The sequence below is a fragment of the Jaculus jaculus genome, chromosome 9, assembly GCF_020740685.1.
Source record: "Jaculus jaculus isolate mJacJac1 chromosome 9, mJacJac1.mat.Y.cur, whole genome shotgun sequence".
Classification (NCBI taxonomy): Eukaryota; Metazoa; Chordata; class Mammalia; order Rodentia; family Dipodidae; genus Jaculus; species Jaculus jaculus.
In genome coordinates, this window is record NC_059110.1 from 89,213,183 (window position 1) to 89,234,883 (window position 21,701).

The 21,701-nt window shown below is 39.7% G+C and overlaps 1 protein-coding gene across 1 annotated transcript in view; it reads left to right on the plus strand.

Moving 5' to 3' along the window:
• Suz12 (SUZ12 polycomb repressive complex 2 subunit) overlaps positions 1–21,701 on the plus strand; it is a 69,041-nt gene that overhangs the window by 43,837 nt on the left and 3,503 nt on the right. Inside the window, exons 9-15 of the mRNA XM_045159104.1 lie at positions 646–751; positions 5,741–5,918; positions 8,963–9,054; positions 9,233–9,376; positions 11,556–11,713; positions 12,974–13,172; positions 14,202–14,281. Coding sequence (XP_045015039.1) covers positions 646–751; positions 5,741–5,918; positions 8,963–9,054; positions 9,233–9,376; positions 11,556–11,713; positions 12,974–13,172; positions 14,202–14,281 — 957 coding nt within the window. The remainder of the gene's footprint in view (positions 1–645; positions 752–5,740; positions 5,919–8,962; positions 9,055–9,232; positions 9,377–11,555; positions 11,714–12,973; positions 13,173–14,201; positions 14,282–21,701) is intronic.

Genomic DNA, 21,701 nt, shown 5'->3' on the forward strand with positions numbered 1-21,701 from the left:
ACAACAAAAAGTTATATGCATGATTTTTACTGGTTCCTTAAAGCAAATACTGTAAAAATTTTTATCCTAGTTTTAGAAATATAGAGCTTATACACATGGTTTGTACTTAATGCATAAAATTTACACTATTTTGAGACCTTAGGCATATTTTTTAAATGTTTAAAGTTCTAGGAGCTACATGAATATAAGAATTCTAGTTACCAGGCTGGAGAGATGGCTTAGCGGTTAAACGCTTGCCTGTGAAGCCTAAGGACCCCGTTTCGAGGCTCAGTTCCCCAGGTCCCACGTTAGCCAGATGCACAAGGAGGCGCACGCGTCTGGAGTTCGTTTGCAGAGGCTGGAAGCCCTGGCGTACCCATTCTCTCTCTCTCCCTCTGTCTTTCTCTCTGTGTCTGTTGCTCTCAAATAAAATAAGTAAATAAAAATTAAAAAAAAAAAAAAGAATTCTAGTTACCTAGTGACTTGTGAATGTCATTGAAGTTGCTTTTGTTAGTAATAAGTATAGATATATTTTTCAGTCCTACTGAATATGTAATCTAACTTGAAAGTTTAATGTTTTTTAGTATAAATCTAAAGATAAAGAATTTGTGTACTTATAATAATACAGAGTTTACTTTAAAGTATGTGTGTGTGTTTGTCTTATAGGCGCTTACAGCTTTTAGATGGGGAATATGAAGTAGCCATGCAGGAAATGGAAGAATGTCCAATAAGCAAGAAAAGAGCAACGTGGGAGACTATTCTTGATGGGAAGGTATGGACAACATAGAAGGTTGAAACACATTCTAGCTATGAACTTTCTTCCCTAGATACAAGTTCATGTTGGAAGTAAATAATTGTTTCTTTTTAGTAATCAGAAAAACATAAATGAAATTACCTAGTGAGAATTTAATGAAGTATATTATCCTTAGGAAACAAATTGCCACATTCAAATCTCTGCCTTTATCATTTGTGGCATTTAGCAAGTTAACTTATGTCTCAGTTTTCTTATCTATAAAGTGAGGGACAGAATTGATGAATTAAATGGGATGATGAAGTTATGTTTCATATCATGCCTGGTACCCAATACGTGCTCAATAAGTACTATTATTTTAAATACTCTTCTTAGTAACATGTAATGTGTGTGACTACTAATACATTTATTGGGAAGTCTATAAAATTACATAAAACATACCTTCTAAGTTTTTTTTGTTGGTTTTGGTCTTTCAAGGTAGTTCTTACTCTAGCCCAGACTGACCTGGAGTTCCCTATATAGTCTCATGCTGGTCTTGAACTCACTGAGATCCTCTTACCTCTGCCTTCCAACTGCTGGAATTAAAGACATGAGCCAAGACGCCTGGTCCTTCTAAGATTTTTAAAAAATATATTGTATTTATTTTAGAGAGAGAATGGGCACTCCAAGGCCTTCAGCTGCTGCAAATGAACTCCAGATGTATGTGCCAACTTGTGCATCTGGCTTATGTCTGTGCTGGTGGATGAAACCTGGGTCCTTAGGTTTTGCAAGCAAGTGCCTTAACTGATAAGCCATCTTTCCATCCCTGAAATTTTTTTAGTATGTACAAATATTGAGGAAAATTTTTAGAAAAACTTCCTGAGAGTAAAATATACCAGAAAATGAAAAATACTTAAAATGGGGCCAGGTAGGGCTAGAGAGGTGGCTTAGCGGTTAAGCGCTTGCCTGTGAAGCCTAAGGACCCCGGTTTGAGGCTTGGTTCCCCAGGACCCACGTTGGCAGATGCACAAGGGGGCGCACGCGTCTGGAGTTTATTTGCAGTGGCTGGAAGCTCTGGCATGTCCATTCTCTCTCTGTCTCCCCCCCCCCCCCGTCACTTTCAAATAAATAAATAAAATGAACAAAAAAAATTTTTTTTAAGTGGGGCCAGGTATATTATTAGTACACATATGTAATGTAATCCCAGCATGTTAGAGGCAGAGGCAGGAGGATTATAACTTTGAAGCCAGCCTGGGTTACATAGTGAGACCCTATCCCAAACAACAAAACCCCTTAAACTGTGTAATAAAGTATTGTTAATCAAATCACTAATGCATCATTCTTGAATAGTTTTATGTGTATTTGAAATGTAGGTAATAGTACAGGTTTGTATGAGAAAGAATAGTTGTTAGTTGTGGCAAAATTGGTCTTCAGCTGTCTGCACATATATTAAGGCCTAATAAATTTCAGAAATCTGATGAACATAAATGTAAAAATGAATGCTACATACCTTAAGAAAAAACGGAAGGCTAGATTAGTAAAATTTTGTGGTGGGGAAGACACTTCAAGGAACACAAAGTAAAAAAACTATATTAAAATTAGCCATTATTAGTCGGGCATGGTGGCACACACCTTTAATCCCAGCATTGGGCAGGCAGAGGTAGGAGGATTGCATGAGTTTGAGGCCACCCTGAGGCTACATAGTAGCCTGGGTACAGTGAGACCCTACCTCAACCCCCCCCCCAAAAGGAAAAAAATTAATAATCTCTGTACTATAAGACTGTAAAAATAAGATGAGTGTAGTGGTGCATACCTTTAATCCCAGCACTCCGGATGCAGAGGTAGGAGGATTGCCATGCAAAGTTACCCTGAGACTGCACAGTTCAGTTCAACATGGGTTAGAGTGAAACCTTGAAAAACTAACCAAACAAACAAAAAAAAGTTAAGGACAGAAATGTAGACTGGGCATGGTAGCACACAACTGTTTGGAAGCACAGACAGAAGGGTCATAAGTTCAAGGTTATCCTGAGGTATTTATATTTAGTAAGACCCAATCTCAAAAAACAACCTGAAATCAGAACTGTTAACAACTGTAACAACACAAATTAGGTTGGGGTATAACCTCAATAGTAAAGTAGTTACCTAGTATATATAGAGCTCTTGCTTTGTTTCTAAGCATTGGGTTTGGGGGGTGGTGAGGGTTGTGATTCAGTGGTAGAGTGCTTGCCTGTTTGGCGCCCTGGATTTTATTCCCAGCAGTAGAGGGGGAAAAGATGGACTATGTGACATTGATAATGTGGTTGTATTATGAACACATGAGTTTTACACATCAGTAATAAGAAGCTTGTGGTATGTGGTTCAGTGGTAGATTCCTGCTTGCTTGCATATCAGGGCTCTTGGATTCAATTGCTAGTACCAAAATAAATGTCAGTGAACCAGTTATGGTAGCTCATTAATGCCAATAATTCTGGCATTGAGAAAGTAGAAGCAAGATCATAAGGTTGAAACTAGCCTGGGCTGGACAAAGCTCTGTGTCTCAGAAAACCAAAAACTGAATAAGAAAAGTGAGTTAAGAAAAATCAGATCTCCTCTTTCCCCAAGGTAGGGAGGATATCATCAGTCAGGGTAGGTGTTTACCATCATGCCCAACTTTGTCTTGCTATTTAAAAAAAAAGTAGGTGTGTGTGTGTGTGTGTGTGTGTGTGTGTGTGTGTGTGTGTTTAATTTATTTGAGAGAGAAAAAAAGAGAAAGGGATTGGGCACACCAGGGCCTCCAGCCACTGCAAATGGGATTCCAGTTGTATGGGCCCCCTTGTGCATCTGGCTTACATGGGTCCTAGAGAGTCAAATTGGGATCCTTTGGCTTTGCAGGCAAATGCCTTAACTACTAAGCCATTGCTTCAGCCCTATCTTGCTGTTTTTCACCCCCAAAATTAAAAGTCTCACTCTAGTACAGGCTGGACAAGGCTGGCCTCCTGAGTGCTGGGATTAAAGGTGTGTGCCACCACTTCTGGTGAATTTAATTAATTTATTTGAGACAGAGAGGGAGGGAGGGATAGAGACAGAATGGTACACCAGGGCTTATAGACACTGCAAACAAACTGCAGTCTCATGTGTTACCTTGTGACTAGGAATGCAAGGGCCTCTAGGCACTGCAAACAAATTCCAGTTGCATGTTACTACCATGTGTATCTGGCTTACGTGGGTTCTGGGGAATCAAGCCTAGGTCTTAAGGCTTTGCAGGCAAGCACTGTAACTGTTGAGTCATCTCTCCAGTACTGAATTTTTTTTTTTTCTTTTGGTTTTTCGAGGTAGGGTCTCACTGTAGCCCAGGCTGACCTGGAATTCACTATGTAGTCTCAGTTTGGTCTTGAACTCACAGCAGTCCTCCTACCTCAGCTTCTCCAGTGTTGGGATTAAAGGCGCGCACCGCCATGCTCAGCTTTTTTAAAAAAACATTTTATTTATTTATTTGAGAGAGAGAATGGGTTCACCAGGGCCTTAGCCACCTTGTGCATCGGGCTTATGTGGATCCTGGGGAATTGAACCTGGTTCCTTTGGCTCTGCAGGCAAATGCCTTAACAGCTAAGCCAATTCTCCAGCCCTGATATTTGATCTTAATTAACTTTTCACAGAACCTCACTCTTTTGAAAATTGATAATGGCTAGAGCCGGGCATGGTGGCACATGCCTTTATAATCCTAGCACTCGGGAGGCAGAGGTAGGACAATTGTCATGAGTTCAAGGCCACCCCAAGACTGAATTCCAGGCAGCCTGAACTAGTGATACCCTACAAAAAAAGAAAAGAAAATTGATAATGGCCTAATTTGATGAGCATAATAGATGAATTTATCCAGACAACAGCAGGCCGTACTACCCTAGGGCTTATATGACCTCTCCCACCATAGGTTTTTGACTAGGTTTTCTGTACCAGGTATGTATTCTGTCCTGTAGAACCAGTCCAGTTAGAGAGTGGTTGTTTTCCAGCAAAACACATAATAGAGTAGGTTTCCCTGATACCTTTGGTTTCTGCCTTTTAAAAAATATGAGCTGGGCATAATAGCACACACCTGTAATTCCATTACTTGGGAATATTAGACATTAAAATGGCAAGTTTAGGCCACACAGCCAAGAAAATGAAAAAAATATTCTATCTGTTGGGTCATTATTTCCACATAGCAGTAATTCAGCCTTTAAAAAAAAAAAATTGTTGTTGTTTGTCTTTTTGTTTTGTTTTTCCAAGGTATGGTCTTGCGCTAGACTAGGCTGACCTGAAAGCCAAGCTTTATGTGGGTATTGGGGAATCAAACCCAGAATGTTAGGGTTTTTTGTTTTTGCTGTTGTTTGTTTGTTTGTTTTGTTTTTCTAGGTAGGGTCTCACTTTAGCCCAGGCTGGCCTGGAATTTATTCTTTATTCTCAGGATGGCCTTGAATTCATAGTGATCCTCCTACCCCTGCCTCCTGAGTGCTGGGATTAAAAGTGTGTGCCCAGCAGTTTTTGGACCATGCTATATAGTTTATTCTTTATTTATTTATTTGAGAGAAAGAGACAGGAAGAATGAGTCCTCCAGGGTCTCTACCCACTACAAATCAACCAGACATGTGTGCCATTTTGTGAATCTGGCTCATGTAGGTACTGGGGTTTTGAATCTGGGTCCTTGGGCTTCATAGGCAAGTGCTTTAACCTTTAAGCTCTCTCTCTAGGCCTTTAAAAATTTTTTTAATTAATTTATTTATATGAGAGAGATTAAGAATAAGAATGAAAGAGGTAGAGAGAGAGAGAGAATGGGCGTGCCAGGGCTTCCAGCCATTGCAAACAAACTCCAGATGTGTGTGCCCCTTGTGCATCTGGCTAACGTGGGTCCTGGGGAGTCGAGCCTTGAACCAGGGTCTTTAGGCTTCACAGGCAAGCGCTTAACTGCTAAGCCATCTCTCCAGCCCTAAAAGAAAATGTGTTGATTAAATCAAGCCCATGTTGATATTTCAGGTCATTATGTGACTCTTCACTCTTTTCATGTTCTTTATTGTTTAGAGACTGCCTCCATTTGAAACATTTTCTCAGGGACCTACATTGCAGTTCACTCTGCGTTGGACAGGAGAGACAAATGATAAATCTACAGCTCCAATTGCCAAGCCACTTGCCACTAGAAATTCCGAGAGTCTCCATCAAGAAAACAAGCCTGGTTCAGTTAAGCCTACACAAACTATTGGTAAAAATACCATTGCTATCAAAATAATGGTTTCAAAGTTAATGTTTTATGCTATAAAATGTGTATTTAACCTTCCATCTGTTTTAAAAAGATTTTCTGTACTTTTTTAAAGTTTTTGGTTTTTCTAGGTAGGTTCTCACTCTAGACCAGGCTGACCTGGAATTCATGTTATCTCATGGTGGCCTTGAGCTCACAGGAATCCTCCTCCCAAATGTTGGGATTAAAGTTGTATGCCACCATGCTCACATTTCTATAAATTAAAAAAATGTATATTTTATTTATTTATATATTTATTTGAGAGACAGAGAGAGAGACAGAGGAAGAGGCAGAGAGAAGAGAATGGACACTTTTCTGTACATTTTAAAGTGTGAAAGCATTAGGCTGGATGTAGCTCAGTGGTAGAGTGCTTTCCTACATACAAAAGGTCCTACCTAGGTTTAATCCCCAAAACTGCAAAGACAAAAATAGAAAAAGCATTTGAGCTTTTTTTTACATTTGGCCAATGGGAACACTGTCCTTGATATTAAGTAGTTTTGAAAATTTCTTTATTGATAATTTTTGCACATGTATAAAATGTATTTTGATGATATTCACTTCCTATTCTGAAACATCTAACGCTGAAACCCTTCTTACGAAGTATTCCTTCTTTCTTGTCTTTTGATCACTGAGTACATAATTAGGGTTGCTTGCTTAAGTGTGGGTTGAGGATAATTGAAGGGCACATGAGCAACTTACCAATTTCTGTGCCACTGAAGGAAATGTCTCTCCCCCTCCCAGCATCCATGACTTGGTAATGACTCCTCAGGGAGGGTTTGGAGCTTCACAAGCTTCTCAACTATCCATGACATAATGTTGATGGGCATCTAAGTGTCATGATCTGTTTCAAGAAAGCAGAAGTCATCTTTGACACTGAACAATTATATATTCTTTTTTAAAATGTTTTATTTTTTATTTATTCATTTGAGAGACACAGAAAGGCAAATAGAGAGAAAGGGAGAGAATGGGTGTGCCAGGGCCTCTAGACACAAGCACCACCATGTACATCTGGCTTACATGGATGCTGGGGAATAAAACCTGTGTCCCATAGCTTTGCAGGCAAGCACCTTAGCATTAAGCCATTTCTCTAGCCCCCAATTGTGCATTCGTATGTGCAGGTCACTGTAATAGATTAAATCTTTTGGAGAAGGTTTTCCTAAATAGTGGTTTGTGTACTTATCAGAATACTCTAAAACCAGTGAAATAAGTAATATACATGTCAGCTAAGTAAATAAAAGCTAAACTACAAAATAGTATATGTGAGATAGGGTAAGGTTGTTTTTTTTTTTTTTCTAGTCCAGGCTGACTTGGAATTCACTATGTAGTCTCAGGGTGGCCTCAAACTCACAGTGATCCTCCTGCTTCTGCCTCCTGAATGCTGGGATTAATGGCGAACGCCATCACGCCCAGCTGTGTGAGGTTTTTGTTTTGCTTTCTCTTGAGTCTGAAGGAAAACACTAAAATCTTCAATGACTATCTTTTGGATTTGAAGTCATTTTAAAACTCTTTTTTTTTTTTTTTTTAAAATTTTTTATTTATTTATTTGAGAGTGACAGACACAGAGAGAAAGACAGATAGAGGGGGAGAGAGAGAATGGGCGCGCCAGGGCTTCCAGCCTCTGCAAACGAACTCCAGACACGTGCGCCCCCTTGTGCATCTGGCTAACGTGGGACCTGGGGAACCGAGCCTTGAACTGGGGTCCTTAGGCTTCACAGGCAAGCGCTTAACCGCTAAGCCATCTCTCCAGCCCTGAAGTCATTTTAATACAGTTTTTACTTCCTGATAAGCCCATCACTTCATGCATGCCTGCTCACTGCTTTACATTGATACTTGAGCTAGGGACATGGCTCAGTGGTTAAAGATGCTTGCTTGTGGGCTGGAGAGATGGCTTAGCGGTTAGGTGCTTGCCTGTGAAGCCTAAGGACCCCGGTTTGAGGCTCGGTTCCCCAGGTCCCACGTTAGCCAGATGCACAAGGGGGCGCACGCGTCTGGAGTTCTTTGCAGAGGCTGGAAGCCCTGGCGCACCCATTCTCTCTCTCTCTCCCCCATCTTTCTCTGTGTGTCTGTCGCTCTCAAATAAATAAATAGAAAAAAAGAAAAAAAGATGCTTGCTTGTAAAGCCAGATGCACTAAGTGGTATATACATCTGGAGTTCATTTGCTGTGGCAAGTGGTCTTGGGACCTTTCTAATAAAAATGAAATTTTAAGTTAGCTGGGCGTGGGGGTGCATACGTTTAATCCCAGCACTGGCGAGGCACAGGGAGGAGGATCACTGTGAGTTCGAGGCCACCCTGAAACTACATGGTGAATTCCAGGTCAGCCTAGCCTAGAGCAAGACCCTACCTTGAAAAACAAAACAAATTAAAAAAACTCTAGACTTAGTAGAACATAGTGGCCCATTGCTATAATTTTAGGATTTCAGAAGTTGATGTTTTAAGAATATGATTTCAAGGTCTGGAGAGATGGCTTAGCAGTTAAGGTGTTTGCCTGCAAAGCCAGAGGACTCAGGTTCAATTCCCCAGGAGCCACATAAGCACATAGTGGCCAGGTGTGGTGGCACACACCTTTAATCCCAGCATGTGGGAGGCAGAGGTTGATGGATCTCCATGCATTCAAGGACACCATGAATGAGACTACATAGTTAATTCCAGAAATTCTAGGTCAGGCTGGACCAGAAAGAGAACCTACCTCGCAAAACAAAAACAAAAACAAAAAAAAAAAAGATATGATTTCAAGCCCAACTTGGGCTATGTAGCAAGACTCTGCTACAAAAACTAAAAGTAAAAACAGTAATGGCAGAGAGATATTTGCTCAGTGGTAGATCATTTGCCTACTATACATGAGGATTTGAGTTCATTTACAGTATCCCAACTCCCTGCTAAAGAAAAAACTCCATGTCCTCAAAGTGCTTGAAATGTACAGTGAGTTATTTTATTACGGTTTAGGAAATAAAGGAACAAGATGCGTAAAGGAAGTATATTTATTAAATACAAAAGTATGTGTTTCAGCTGTTAAGGAAACATTGACTACAGATCTGCAAACAAGAAAAGAAAAAGATACTTCGAATGAAAACCGGCAGAAATTAAGAATATTTTATCAGGTAAATATTGCTGACCTTGAGTAATCATGAAATATTTCTTTGTATGCTGTATCTGATTTTTTTGGCATATTTGAATAGAAAGAACATAAATTATAAATTTAACAATTTTTAGATATGATATTGAAGCCAGATACATGTACATGTACAAGTTGTGGACTTGATGGTTTTTGTTTTTAAGTTTCTTTATAACAACAACACGAGACAACAGACTGAAGCAAGAGATGACCTGCATTGCCCTTGGTGCACTCTCAACTGCCGAAAACTGTACAGTTTACTCAAGCATCTTAAACTCTGTCACAGCAGGTTCATTTTCAACTATGTAGTAAGTAAATGTTCATTTTTTTTTAACAAGAATTGTACATTATATGTAAAACCACATAACCTAAAATACTAAAATAGCAGAATGCCTGCATTTCCTAGATAACTTGACATGTGAAGAGGCTAAAGGAAATGATCTGATGTTTTCCTCCATTGCTCTTCCACATTGTTGCCTTGACATAGACTCTTCCTGAGCTTGGAGCTACCTTTTATGTGTCTGTGTGTTACAGTGTTTTTGGTTTCTTTTTTTTTAAAGTATTTTAAGCCGGGTGTGGTGGCTCAGCAGTAGGAGGATCGCGGTGAGTTCAAGGCCACCCTGATATTACATAGTGAATTTCAGGTCAACCTGGACTACAGTGAAACCCTCCCTCGAAAAACCAAAATAAATAAATAAAATTATTTTTATTTGTTTATTTACTTGAGAGAGGGAGGGAGGGAGAGAGAATGGGCGTGCCAGAGCATCCAGCCACTGCAAATGAACTCCAGATGCATATTCCACCTTGTACATCTGGCTTATGTGGGTCCTGGGGTATTGAACCTGGATCCTTTGCCTTGTCAGGCAAGCACTTTTAACTGCTAAGCAATCTCTCCAGCCCATTGTGGTTATTTGCTTTCTCTTTTGGTCAGACTACCTGACAAGAGAACACCAGCAATTGTCTTGTCTCTGCCCATCCTTAGTACTAGATTACAGGCATGTGTGACTACATACAACTACTTATATGTGTGCTGAACAGAGTTCAAATTCATCCCTAATACTGCTGGACCATAGCTCTGTTTTGGTTTCTTTAAACCACTTTTACTCTTTCTTGCTCCAGCTAGCCTGAGACTATCTAGTCCAACTGGCCTCAAACTTGGAGCAATCCTCCTTCCTGTGCTTCCCATGTCCTATGGTTGCACATATGAGCCATTATGCCTGGACCACAGTTTTTCTTTCTTTTTTTTTTTTTTTTCTTTTTTCCTGGTTTTTCAAGGTAGGATTTCACTCTAGCTGAGACTGACTTGGAATTCACTGTAGTCTCAGGGTGGCCTCAAACTCACAGTGATCTTCCTACCTCTGCCTCCCAAGTGCTGAGATTAAACATGTGTGCCACCATGCCTGGCACATTTTTTTCTTTCTTTTGGCTTTCCAGGTAGGGTCTTATTCTAGACCAGGCTGACGTGTCATTCACTACATGTATTCTGGGGCTGGCCTCAAACTCATGGCGATCCCCTTTCCTTGGCCTCCTGAGTGTTGGGATTCAAGGTGTGCAGCACGTTCCCTGGTTTTTTTGTTTGTTTGTTTGTTTGTTTGTTTTCCTGAGGTAGGGTCTCTGTCTAGCTTTGACTGTGTAGTTTCAGGCTGGCATCATCACACCCAGCTTTAAAAAAACATATTTTTTACTTATTTGAGAGGGACAGAATGGGGACCCCAGGGCCTCTAGCCACTGCAAAACAACTCCAGATGCATATGCCACCTTGTGCATCTGGCTCACTTGGGTACTGGGGAATCAACCATGGGTCCTCTAGTCCCATTATTATTATTATTACTGGTTTTTCAAGGTAGGGTCTCCCTCTAGCCCAAGCTGACCTGGAATTCACTATGGTGTCTCGGGGTGGCCTCCAACTCACGGTAATCCTCCTGCCGATTAAAGCCGTGTGCCACCATGCCCACCTATTTTTTAATATTTTGATTTACATGCAGAGAGAGAGAATATGAATGCACACCAGGGCATTAGCCACTACAAACCAACTCTAGACTCATTTGCCACTTGGTGCATCAGGTTTATATGGGTACTGGGGAATTGGTTGTTAGGCTTTGCAGCCAAGAACCTTAACCACTGAGTCATCTCTCCAGCCCCACATTTTTTCTTAATTTCAGATTTTTCGCATCCTGTTCATCAATCTGGTTGCCTGGCTTATTTTTGTTGTTGTTGTTTTTTGAAGTAGGGTCTCCCTCCAGCCCAGGCTGACCTGGAATTTATCTGTATTCTCAGGGTAGCCTTGAACTCATGGCATTCCTCCTACCTCTGCCTCCCAAGTGCTAGGATTAAAGGCATGTGCCACCACACCTGGCTTATTTTAGTTTTTAAAACATTAAGAACCCATAACTAGTTCCTACGTTCTTAACTAAATTGGAGAAATAGGTATTTATGATAGGATAATGAATATTTTCTTTTCCTAAATACTCTTCTTTTTTGTTACAGTATCATCCAAAAGGTGCTAGGATAGATGTTTCTATCAATGAATGTTATGATGGCTCCTATGCAGGAAACCCTCAGGATATTCATCGCCAACCTGGATTTGCTTTTAGTCGAAATGGACCAGTAAAGAGAACACCTATCACACACATTCTTGTGTGCAGGTAGGTAAAAATGTACAGTAGATTTTCTCTGGCTTTTAGTGATGTTGCAAATGCAAAGGGAAGACAAAGTAAGTGTTTTATTTTGTTTCCTTTTCTTTTGTGTTGCTTTGCTTTGTTGTTTTGTTTTGTTTTGCTTTGTTTTGAGGCAGGGTCTCACTGTAGCCTAGCCTGGCCTTGAACAACTTCTACACCTTAGCCTACAAGTGCTGAGATTAAAGGCATGTACCACCACACACATCTTAAAGCTGGTACTTTGATGGAAATCATTATTTCAGTATTAGTTAAGTCTTTGAGGTGGTATGACATTTGATAACCCTCCTATGATCCTATTTCTACTGGGGTTTTCCTTTTTATCATTTCTCCCAAGTTGCTTTTATTGTACTGTTGAGGATCAAACTCAAGGTCCTGTTAAAAAGTCACTAGCCAGCCGTGGTGTTGCATGCCTTTAATCCGAGCACTCAGGAGGCAGGAGTATCATCGTGAGTTCGAGGCCACCCTGAAACTACATAGTGAATTCCAGGTCAGCCTGGGCTAGAGTGAAACCCTACCTCAAAACAACAACAATAAAAAAAAGTCACTACTGCCTCAGTGGTTCTCTAGTAAAAATGATTATGTGCATACCGTCATAGGAGCCAGCATTGAAGGGTTGTACTCTGGGCTGCATAATGTATTTGGTCCCTGTCACATTCTACAGGATGGTCTCCTGAAATAATAGATTACTTCTTTTTTCACTAGGCTTTATACTGAAAGTTTATGGATTTATAGTAGCAGATTTGACTACTGAGATTAAAGTTTTATCTTTGTAAAACCTGAAAAATAAAAATTTGGGGGGATGGAGAGATGGTTCATTAGTTAAAGGTACATTTTTGCAAACCCTGCCAGCCCAGTTTGCCCTAGCCTGAGTTTACCTGGAATTCACTCTGTAGTCTCAGGGTGGCCTCGCATTCATAGCAGTTCTCCTACCTCTGCCTCCTGAATGCTGGAATTAAAGGTGTAGGCCACCACGCCCAACTAATATTTAAATCTTTGATCTTGGAATTGATAGGAGGGTTAGGAATGTGGTTCAGTAGGAGAGAACTTGAGTAGTTTGATAGAAGCCTTGGTTTTGATCTTCAGTATTTGGGAGAAATTAGTATGTAAGAGTAATAGATCTACTTTGCATTTTGTATAGAAAGAAAACAATTCGCCAATTTGAGAAGTTCCATGATATAAATGGAGAGGGCATATTCCATCAACATTATTTTTTTTTTTTTTCATTAGACCAAAACGAACAAAAGCAAGCATGTCTGAATTTCTTGAGTCTGAAGATGGAGAAGTAGAACAGCAAAGAACATACAGCAGTGGCCACAATCGCCTGTATTTTCACAGTGATACCTGCTTACCTCTCCGTCCTCAAGAAATGGAAGTAGACAGTGAAGATGAAAAGGATCCAGAATGGCTAAGAGAAAAAACCATTACAGTAATTATCATTTTCATCTTCATCATTATGAACAGTGTATGGAGAATTTTATTATTAAATGAATTTTGTTTGAAAATATTGCATAGTATGTGCTGCACAGATGGCTTAGTAATTAAGGCAAAGGATCCAGGCTCGATTCTCCAGGATCCATGTAAGCCAAATGCACAAAGAGGTGCATGCATCGTAAGTTCATTTGCAGTGTGGCCAGAGCTATGGCATATCCATTCTCTCTCTCTCTCTCTCAAATAAATAAAAATATTTAAAAATATAAGGAGGCTAGAGAAATCGCTTAGCAATTAAGGTGCTTGTCTGCAAAGCATAAGGACCAATGTTCGACTCTCCAAATCCCACATAAGTCAGACATTCAAAGGTGAGGGCAGTGCAAGGTCACACATACCCACTAGATGGCAAAAGCGTCTGGCGTTCAATTGCAATAGCTGATGGTGCACCAATTCTCTTTCTCTCTTTCCCTAAAATAAAAAAAAAAAGGTAAAATACACACACACACACACACACACACACACACAGCATAGTATGAAGAAGACCTTTGGTTTACTGTAGCATTTTTTCCTAGAGAAATCCAGGAAGGAACCATTTTTTGTAATTATGGCACTTAGAACATTATTACCAAGTAAGGAATTTTTAGTTTTCTTCAGGTGAATTTGTATTAGGTACTTTCATTTCTATACTTAATGTAAGTTTCTGTGCTTTGGAATTACATTTTTCCCCATTTTGGTTTTTTGAGGTTGGGTTTCATTTTTCCCAGGCTGACCTGGAATTCACTGTGAAGTCCCAGACTGGCCTGGAACTCAAAACGATCCAACTTCTGCCTCCCAGGTGTTGGAATTAAAGGTGTGAGCCACCACACCCGGTAGGATTTCCTTTTTGACAGTATTGCTTAAGTAGAAGCTCATTTTAGGAAATTCCATTTTATTACTTTCAGTTCCAAAACATTCTGCTTTAAATATTGTTTTTCATAGAAGTACCATTTATATTCTACAATTAACAGGTGTTTTCTTTTTTCTTTAGCAAATTGAAGAATTTTCTGATGTTAATGAAGGGGAGAAAGAAGTAATGAAACTATGGAATCTCCATGTCATGAAGCATGGGTAGAGTATTTCTAAACACTTCATTATTTGTGTTTTTAATATTCTGTAAATCTGTTAGAACATTGTTTTATCTTTTATAAACAGAAGTGTGTGTGCTTGCACATGAGCGCCAGGACCTCTTGCTACTGCAAATGTGCACCAGACACTTCTGTCACATTTTGAATCCAGATTATATGAGTGGCCTGGGAATTGAGCCCCCAGCTGCCTGGTTTTGCAAGCAAATGCCTTTAACTGTTATGTCATCTTCCCAGTCCTGTTTTTTGTTTTTGTTTTTTCCTCTCTTTCTTGAGACAGGGGCTTCATATATTTAGCTGAGAATGATCTGACATCCTGATCCTCTTGTGCCTCTACACTGTGGCTGTAGACATAAGACTACCATCGCAGTCTTATAGATCCCTATGTTTGAATCTTTTTGGGGGGTGGTGGAGGGAGTTTGAGGAATGCTTTTCTCCAGCCCAGGGTGACCTGGAATTCATTATGCAGTCTAAAGCTGGCCTTGAACTTGTAGTGATTCTACCACTGCCTCTCAAATGCTGAGATTGGAGGTATGCACGACCAAGCCCAAGTATGTTTTCTTCACTTATTTGCAAGCAGATAGAGATAGAGATAGAAACAAGAGAGACAAAGAGAATAGAGCATGCCAGGGCCTCCAACCTCTATAAATTAATTCCAGACATATGGGCCAATTTGTATATCTGGCTGTATATGGGTACTGGGAAATAGAACTCGGGTCATTAGGCTATGTAAGCAAATACCTTAACCCCACTGGGCAATTTGTCCCAGTTACAGTCTTTTCAGACACTTCAAAGATTATGGTAATAACAAAAGATTTACTGTTTGAATCTTATTTAAGTTTCTAATAATTTCTTTCTTTTATTTTTATTTATTTATTTTTTGGCTTTTGGAGGTAGGGTCTCACTCTAGCTCAGACTGATTTACTGTGTAGTCTTAGGGTGACCTAGAACTCACAGTGATCCTCCTATGTGCTTGGATTAAAGGTGTGCACCACCACACCCAACTAATAATTTCTTTTTACTTTTTTTTAATAGTTTTTTATTGACAACTTCCATAACTATAAACAATATCCTATGGTAACTCCCTCCCTCTCCCCATGTTTTCCTTTTGAAACTCCAATCTCCATCATATCCCCTTCCCCTCTAAATCGGTCTTTTTTTTTTTTTGTTTGTTTGTTTTTTGAGGTAGGGTCTCACTCTGGCTCAGGCTGACCTGGAATTCACTATGTAGTCTCAGGATGGCCTTGAACTCTTGGCGATCCTCCTACCTCTGCCTCCCGAGTGCTGGGATTTAAATCGGTCTTTTGATGTCATGATCTTTTCTTCCTATTATGATGGTCTTGCATAGGTAGTGTCAGGCACTGCGAGGTCATGGATATCCAGGCCATTTTTGGATCTTACGTTCTTTCTGCCACCTTTTCCGCAATGGTCCCTGAGCCATGGAAGATGTGATTGAGATATTTCGGTGCTGAGCACTCTGTCACTTCTCAGCACCATGGTGCCTCCTGAGTCAAATCAAGGTCACTGCCATCTGAAAAGAGAAGGTTCTCTAGCCAAAAATGAGAGTGGCATTAATATATGGGTATGAATGTTAAGAGAATTGCTTACTGGACAGTTTGGTGAGCACAGTATATACATGTAGCCAGATAGCAGCAGTCATTACACTCCTAGGGCTCATGACTTACCCCTGTTGTAGGTTTTCAGTATCAGGGATATATTCTCTCCCACCTGCTACATGGCTATAGGTGTTTATCAGCTCTAACAGTTTGCTGGTAGAGTCTTTAGGGTCTTCTATGTATAGAATCATGTCAACTGCAAATAATGATAATTTGATCTCTTCCTTTCCAATTTGTATCCCTTTTATGAGTGTCTCTTGCCTTATTGCTATGGCTAAGACTTCCAGTACCATATTAAATCAAAGTGAGGACAGTGGACACCCTTGACTTATTCCTGATTTTAGTGGTAAAGCTTCAAGTTTATCATAAATAGCATTTGTTATGTTGAGATATGTTCCTTCTGTTCCCAGTCTTTGTAATACTTTTACCATGTAATGATGTTGGGTTTTGTCAAATGCCTTTTCTGCATCTATTGAGATGATCATGTGATTTTTGTCCTTCAGACCATTTATGTGATGCATTACCTTATCGATTTGCATGTTACACCATCCCTGCGTCCCTGGGATAAAGCCAGAGTGAATACTCTTTCTGATATATTTTTGTATTCTGTTTGCCAATATTTTATTCAGAATTTTTACATCTATGTTCATGAAGGTGATTGGTCTGTAATTTTTCTTTTTTTGTTCTTTTTTGATGCTGGCTTTATGAAAGGAGTTTGGTAGAATTCCTTCTTTTTTTTATGAAAAAGTTTGAGAAGCGTTGGTATTTGTTCTTCTATGAAGGTCTGATAAAATTCACCAGTGAAGGCTGGAGAGATGGCTTAGCAGTTAAGCTTTTTGCCTGCAAAGCTAAAAAAATCCCAGTTCGATTTTCCAGGACCCATGTGAGCCAATGCACAGGCAGCGCATGTATCTGGAGGTCATTTTCAATGGTTGGAAGCTCGGGCGTGCCCATTTTCTTTCTCACTCTGCCTCTTTCTCTTTCAATTAAATAAATAAATAAATAAAATATACTTAAAATTCACCAGTGAATCCATATGGGCCTGGACTTTTTTTTTTTTTTTAGGAGACTTTATAACTGATTGGATCTCAGTACTTGTTACAGGTCTATTTAAATAGTTTATCTCATCTTCATATTTAATTTTGGTAGGTCATATGAGTCAAGGAAATCATCCATTTCTTTCAGATTTTCAAACTTAGAGGCTTATATTCTTAAAGTATGTCCTTATGATTTTCTGATTTCTTTGGTATTTGTTGTAATGGTGCCTTTTTCATCTCTGATTTTATTGATTTTTGTCTCTTCTCTCTTCTAGTCAGATTTGCTAAGGATTTATCAATCTTACATATCCTTTTAAAGATTTTAAAGATTTGTTTCATTGATTCTTTGGATTTTTGGGGTTTTTTTGTGGTTTCTATTTCATTAATTTCTGCCCTAATCTTTATTATTTCTTCCTGTCTACTGATTTGCCTTGTTCTTTTTCCAAGGCTTTAAGGATAAGCATTAGGTTGTTTACTTGAGACCTTTCTAATTTTTTTTTGGGGGGGGGGGGTTTCTAGGTGGGGCTTACCTGGTCCAGGCTGATCTGGAATTAACTGTGTCATCTCAGGGTGGCCTTGAACTCATGGCAGTCCTACCTCTGCCTTCCGAGTGCTGGGATTAAAGGCGTGCGCCACCACACCCAGCTAAATGTGTAGCCCCTCAAACTCCTGATCCACCTCTTCAGCAATATCCTACCTGCGTGCGCCACCACAACTGGAAAACATTTTACTTCTTTAAATATGAGAAAGAGACAGATAGGGAAAAGGAAGGGACGGAGGCAGGGAATGGGCACACAGGTGCTCTAGCCCACATGAGCGCCCCCTTGTGCATCAGGCTTGCGTGCATTCTGGGGATTCGAACCCGGATCCTTTGGCTTCAGAGTTCAAGGCTGTAAACACTAAGCCATTTCCCAGTTCCCCTAATTTCTTTTTATTTATTTATTTTTTATTTATTTATTTATTTTTGGTTTTTCGAGGTAGGGTCTCACTCTGGTCCAGGCTGACCTGGAATTAACTCTGTCATCTCAGGGTGGCCTTGAACTCATGGCAATCCTCTTACCTCTGCCTCCCAAGTGCTGGAATTAAAGGCATGCACCACCACACCCGGCTTCCCTAATTTCTTAATACAGGCACTCAGAGCTATAAATTTCCCTCTTAAGACTGCCTTCATTGTGTCCCAAAGGTGGTATGTTGTATTCTAGTCGTCATTTGAGTCTATGAATTTATTGATGTCCTTTTTGATTTCTTCAATGACCCATTCATCATTCAGTAGTGTACTGCTTAGTCTCCATGAATTTTTGTATGCCCTGCAGTTTTTCTTATTGCAGTTTGATCCCATTGTGGTCAGATAGGGTACAAGGGATTATTTCACTTTTCCTGTATTGAGATTTGCTTTGTGTCCTAATGTATGGTCTACCTGAGAGAATGTTCCACGTGCTGCTGAAATCTATGTGTATTCTGCAGTATTTGGATGGAATGCTCTGTAGATATCTTTTAGGTCCATTTGTTCCATGACATCATTCTAATCCAGATGTGTCTATGTTTTTTTGCCAGGATGACCTGTCAATTGATGAGAGTAGGGTATTGAAGTCACCCACTATAATTTTGTTTGGTATTATCTGTGACTTTAGTTTAATAGTGTATGTTTGATGAAATTGGGAGCCCTCATGTTAGGTGCATATATGTTTAGGATTGTAATGTCCTCCTGTTGGAGTGTGCCTTTAATCCGTATAAAGTGACCTTTTGTATCTTTCCTCACTACTGTTGCTTTGAAGTTTATCTGTCAGATACTAGGATAGCAACCCCTGTTCCTAGGCCCATTTGCTTGAAGTAACCATTTTCCATCCTTTCACACTAAGACAGTATCTATCTTTTATTGAAAGATGAGTTTCCGGGGGGTAACAAATGGCAGGATCTTGCCTTTTAACCCAGTCTGCAAGCCTGTGTTTTTGGTTTGGGCATTGAGGCCATTGATATTAAGAGTTATCATTGAAAGCTGGGTATGGTGTCGCACACCTTTAATCCCAGCACTCAGGAGCCAGAGGTAGGAGGATTGCTGTGAGTTCGAGGCCACCCTGAGATTCCATAGTTAATTCCAAATCAGCCTGGGCTAGAGCGAGACCCTACCTCGAAACTCCCCCCCCCCCCCCGCCAAAAAAAAGTTACCATTGAAAGGTTTTCTCCCCATTCTTATTTTGTAGTGCTTCCTTTTTTCCCTTTATTTCCTTGTTTTAACTGTTATTTGAGTATAGTTTATTTTTTCCTATTTCCTCCTGTGTGTGTTTTGCTTTCTTTTCAGCATGAACAATTCCTTCAAGTATTTTCTATAGAGCTGGTTTTGTCTTCAAATATTCCTTTAACCTGCTTTTGTTGTGGAATATTCTTATTTCTCCATCTGTTTCATGGATAGCTTTGCAGGATAAAGTAACATTGGTTGGTTGGCAGTTATTATCTTTCAGAACTTGGAATACAGTCCAAGCCCTTCTGGCTTATAAAGTTTGTGTTGAGTAATCTGCTGTGATCCTGATGGGCTTGCCTTTGTATGTAACTTGATTTTTCTAACTGCTTTCAATATATTTTCTTTGGTTTGTATGTTTGCTAGTTTAATTATAACGTGGGAAAGAGAAATTCTTTCCAGGTTTTGTCTGTTTGGTGTTCTAAAAGTTCTTATATCTGCTTTGGCATTTCTTTTCCAGTTTGGGGAAATTTCTCTTTTGTGATCTTGTTGAAAATGCCTACTAAGCCTCTAGATTGAAATTCTATTATACCCTGAATTCTTGTTTGATCTTTTCGTAGTGTCCCAGATATCTTGAAATTCTCATTCATATCTTCCTATTAGTTTGTCCTCTCCTTCATCTATTCTATTGGTGAGACTTTTCTACATTTTTTTTTTTTTTGTGTGTGTGTGTGTGTGTGTGTGTGTGTGTGTGTGTGTATTTTTTTCAGAGCTAGAATTTCAACCTGGTTTTGCTTCAGTATTTCTATTTTCTTACTCATGTCTTGTAATGACCTTATTTCATTAAGGTGGTTTCCTGTGTTCTTTTTCACTTTATTCTTTAATTCCTTTGTTTTCTCTTTTGATTAATTTTCATTTCTATTTTGATTTCCTGGTACAATCATTTTTTTTGAAATCTTTGTCAGGCCTTTCATCTAAAACAGTTTCATTGGTGATCATTTTTGATGAATTTATAATTTTGGGTGGGATTGTTTTATCTTGATTCTTTGTGTTTCTTGTATTATAATGTAGCGAATTTTGCATCCGGAATTGATTTGGTGCTTCGTTTTTCTACTTATCTGTAGTGTTCTAAGATAATGGCGATCTACCTTTATATACTCTCAGGATATGAGTTTAAGGTGCTAGGTGTATCGCTTGCTTGTACCCCAATCCAGCCGCAAAAATAATCCTAGGTGTTGAGTTTACTTGCTAAGCAAGTATTCTAGTGGACTGGGTGGAACAATTTACTGGCAAATTCTGAACTTCAACTGAGCAATATACACATTCAATAAAAAACAGCGCAGGGTGTGCAAATGTGGGGATTAAAACAAACATAGTCTTATATGTTGTTCTATACCCTTAATCTGATTATCTGGGAGATAGAGATTTCTGTTGTGAATTGGGTTCCAGGTCAGCTTGGATCTGAATCAGACCGGCCCCCAATAATGACAAGCAAAAGACAAAGGCCCTAACAAATATATAAACATCAAAGGCAACAATATTCAACCCCCAAATACAGTTTAATTGAACGTGGTAAATAACTAAGAATATGTATCCCATAGATTCCCCTGACATGGAGAGATTAGTTCTTCCAATGCAGGCCTATGTACCTGTTTTTTTGTCAGTTGGCCTTGTTACCTTTTGGTGTGGCTTCCAGTCTCACCAATGCTGAGTGCTCACCTCGATCCCTCTGTGCTGTGCTGTGACGCTGGAGTTCTAATCAGCTGTGCTGCCACTGGTAGCTGAGTGCCGGAGGCTCAGGGTTCTAATGGTTGGGGGATGGAAGAGTGCAGAATTCTGGAGTTGCTCACGCAGTTTCGTGTATATCCCATTCAGTAGCTCCTTATATGATTTCAGCTGTCTTTCCTTCAGATTTCTTGACTTTGCAAGAAGGCTGATGAGGCTGGAAAATCTCCTTGTTTCGTTTCTGCTGCTGCCTCTTGGTGTGCCTGATGGGGCAGTGCCAGGCTGGTGCACGAATCTGGGTGCAAGCACCTCAGTGGGATTCTGGTCTTTTCCTCCTTTTTGGTGGATCTTGGTCTCCACTTTGTCTAAGAATAACCTGTATTCCTTCACTTTTCAGAAGAGTGTATTTTGCTGTGGTTTTGCTTAAATTCCTCCCTAGGCTGGATGGCACCATCTTACCCAAAAGCCTCATAATTTCTTTATGCTAAATATCACTCTAGTCTAAAAGTTGTTGTTTATCCAGTATTTTCATTTCTTTGAAAAAGAAAGGATAGGTATGTCAGGGACAGCCACATTGTGCTCTGGTTTTACAGGGGAACTGAGCCTTGGCTGTCAAGCTTCACAAGCAAATACCTTTAACCACCGAGCCCTCTCTCCAGCCTCAAAATGTTCTTTTTATTATATGCCAGATGCGGTGGCATATACCTTTAATCCCAGCACTTGAGAGGCAGCGATAGGAGGATTCTGAGATTATATAGTTAATCCCAGTTTATCCTGAACTACAGTAAGACCCTACCTCAAAAAACCAAAAAAAAAAAAAGGAAAAGTTTTTATTATTCATTTTGTTTTTAT